This window comes from Microtus ochrogaster, chromosome 15, assembly GCF_000317375.1.
Source record: "Microtus ochrogaster isolate Prairie Vole_2 chromosome 15, MicOch1.0, whole genome shotgun sequence".
Taxonomy (NCBI): Eukaryota; Metazoa; Chordata; class Mammalia; order Rodentia; family Cricetidae; genus Microtus; species Microtus ochrogaster.
In genome coordinates this window covers 35,035,089-35,036,872 of record NC_022017.1, presented here as the reverse complement: position 1 = coordinate 35,036,872, position 1,784 = coordinate 35,035,089, and the positions used below count along the sequence as shown (strand labels likewise).

At 41.4% G+C, this 1,784-nt stretch overlaps 1 protein-coding gene across 1 annotated transcript in view; it reads right to left on the bottom strand.

Annotated features, from left to right (window-relative positions):
• The window catches only part of Zfat (zinc finger and AT-hook domain containing), a 159,543-nt gene that overhangs the window by 88,088 nt on the left and 69,671 nt on the right, over positions 1-1,784 (bottom strand). Inside the window, exon 5 of the mRNA XM_013348950.2 lies at positions 1,440-1,590. Within this exon, the coding sequence (XP_013204404.2) occupies positions 1,440-1,590 (151 nt within the window). The remainder of the gene's footprint in view (positions 1-1,439; positions 1,591-1,784) is intronic.

The following is a 1,784-nucleotide window of genomic DNA, read 5'->3' as shown; positions in this document are numbered from 1 at the left end:
AAAAAAAAAAAGAGAGAATCTTTTGTTCTTTGTTTTTATATTATTATTAGACAACTATCTAGCAGATCTCTGAGTGGTCTGCTTTTGGAGAAGACACTAAACCTGGACACGATGCGGAACAGGCTCCATTTGACTTCAAGCATGAGCCATAAATGGTGATTGTGGACTAGCGCACCGAGCTGTGATAGGCAGAGAACGCTTTCAGAATTACCTACTGCAAGCATTTCCTATTTGTAGAGGAAAGTACTGCTGAAGAATTTTCAAAGGTCAGACCCCCTACTGCAGTGATTCTACCTCCGGGAATCTACCTGAAAGAAACAAGGGGACAGCTGATTGAAGGAATGAACTCCTTCAATGCCCATTTCCTCACAACAGCTAAGGACAGCAATATCCTTGAAGGCTCTCTTATAGACAAATACTTAGTGTTTAGATCCTGCTTACGTGTTCGTCCATTGGCATCAACAGGGCCATACTCAGCTAAGACAAATCTAGAAAGCAACAAACACCCCAAGCCCTGGGAGGAGGAGCAGTTTTGGATGCCCATTAGAAGTTCTAAGTACTCATTCCTTGATGTAACAATTTCACTTGGCGTAATTTATATCTCAGCAGTCTTGAGAAGCATGGAAGGAGGCTGTCCCAGAGTATAAATCAATGCGCTATCATCACAGAAAAACGTGGGGAGTTGACCTGCCCATGGTAGCACATGCCTGTAATCCTCACACACAGGAGGCTGAGACAAAAAACAATGGGGTTAAGACTAGCCTGGGCTACATAAGTGGTGTCTTTTTATAAGGTGTTTAAATTACAATAGAAACATATAAGAAGAGAAATATTTTTAAGAGGTACTAAAACTGAAATATTTTCAAGGTGTAGTAAATTTTTTAAATGTGATAAATAATAGTGCATTTAGTATTTTTTATGACAAAACAAAACATATACACACATATACATACACACACAGATATATATATAGATAGATAGATATATATATTAGTATATCATGAAAAACTAACAAGTATATGCAGTGAATTAGCCATAGAAGTGAAATCTAGAAAAAACTATGGGTTGCAGAATCTCTCACCATGAAGGTTGCTTCGGTTTTTACTGTGTGCCTATGACTACCACAGTATGTACAAAACAGGCCCTGTTTGCATCTCTTTTTACAGTTTAATGACACATTTGAATAGATAACATGCTGTGCCCTGTGAAGACAAGAGAATGCTCAGTCCCTAGAGTACATTGTTCTGCCTTGGTCTTGGAGGAAGCACTCCACTAGGGTACAATCAAGAGGTAGATTCTTTAGCTAAGCTAATGAGTTAAGACCCTTTACTGATAAGGTCATGAACAGAATCCAGACCAGCAAATGTACAGCTCTTTCTTGTTCTTTGTGAATGTTACTTACAACCTACCTCTGGTTAAGGACCCCTGGGACAACTCACCTGCTTGACTTCATGGGCTGTTCATATGGGGTCTGCTGAATGGCATATTCTTGGTACCCTCTCCGTGGCACCAGGTCTGCTGCTGTGGTCTCGGGAGGGGCTGCTCCTGTTTCAGGGGGCCCAGCCTCCACTGGAATAATCTTGGTAGCACCTGAGATTGATACACAGTGCACTGCTTACTGAGAGGTCTTAGCAATAGCACTGACCCTGCCCAGCAAAGTCAGTAGGTCCTGGGGGCATTTACTGGAGGACTTCCCTGCAATGCACTGGTTTTCTTATTCAAATAACACATTTAGAGAGAGAGAGAGAGAGAGAGAGAGAGAGAGAGAGAGAGAGAGAGAGAGA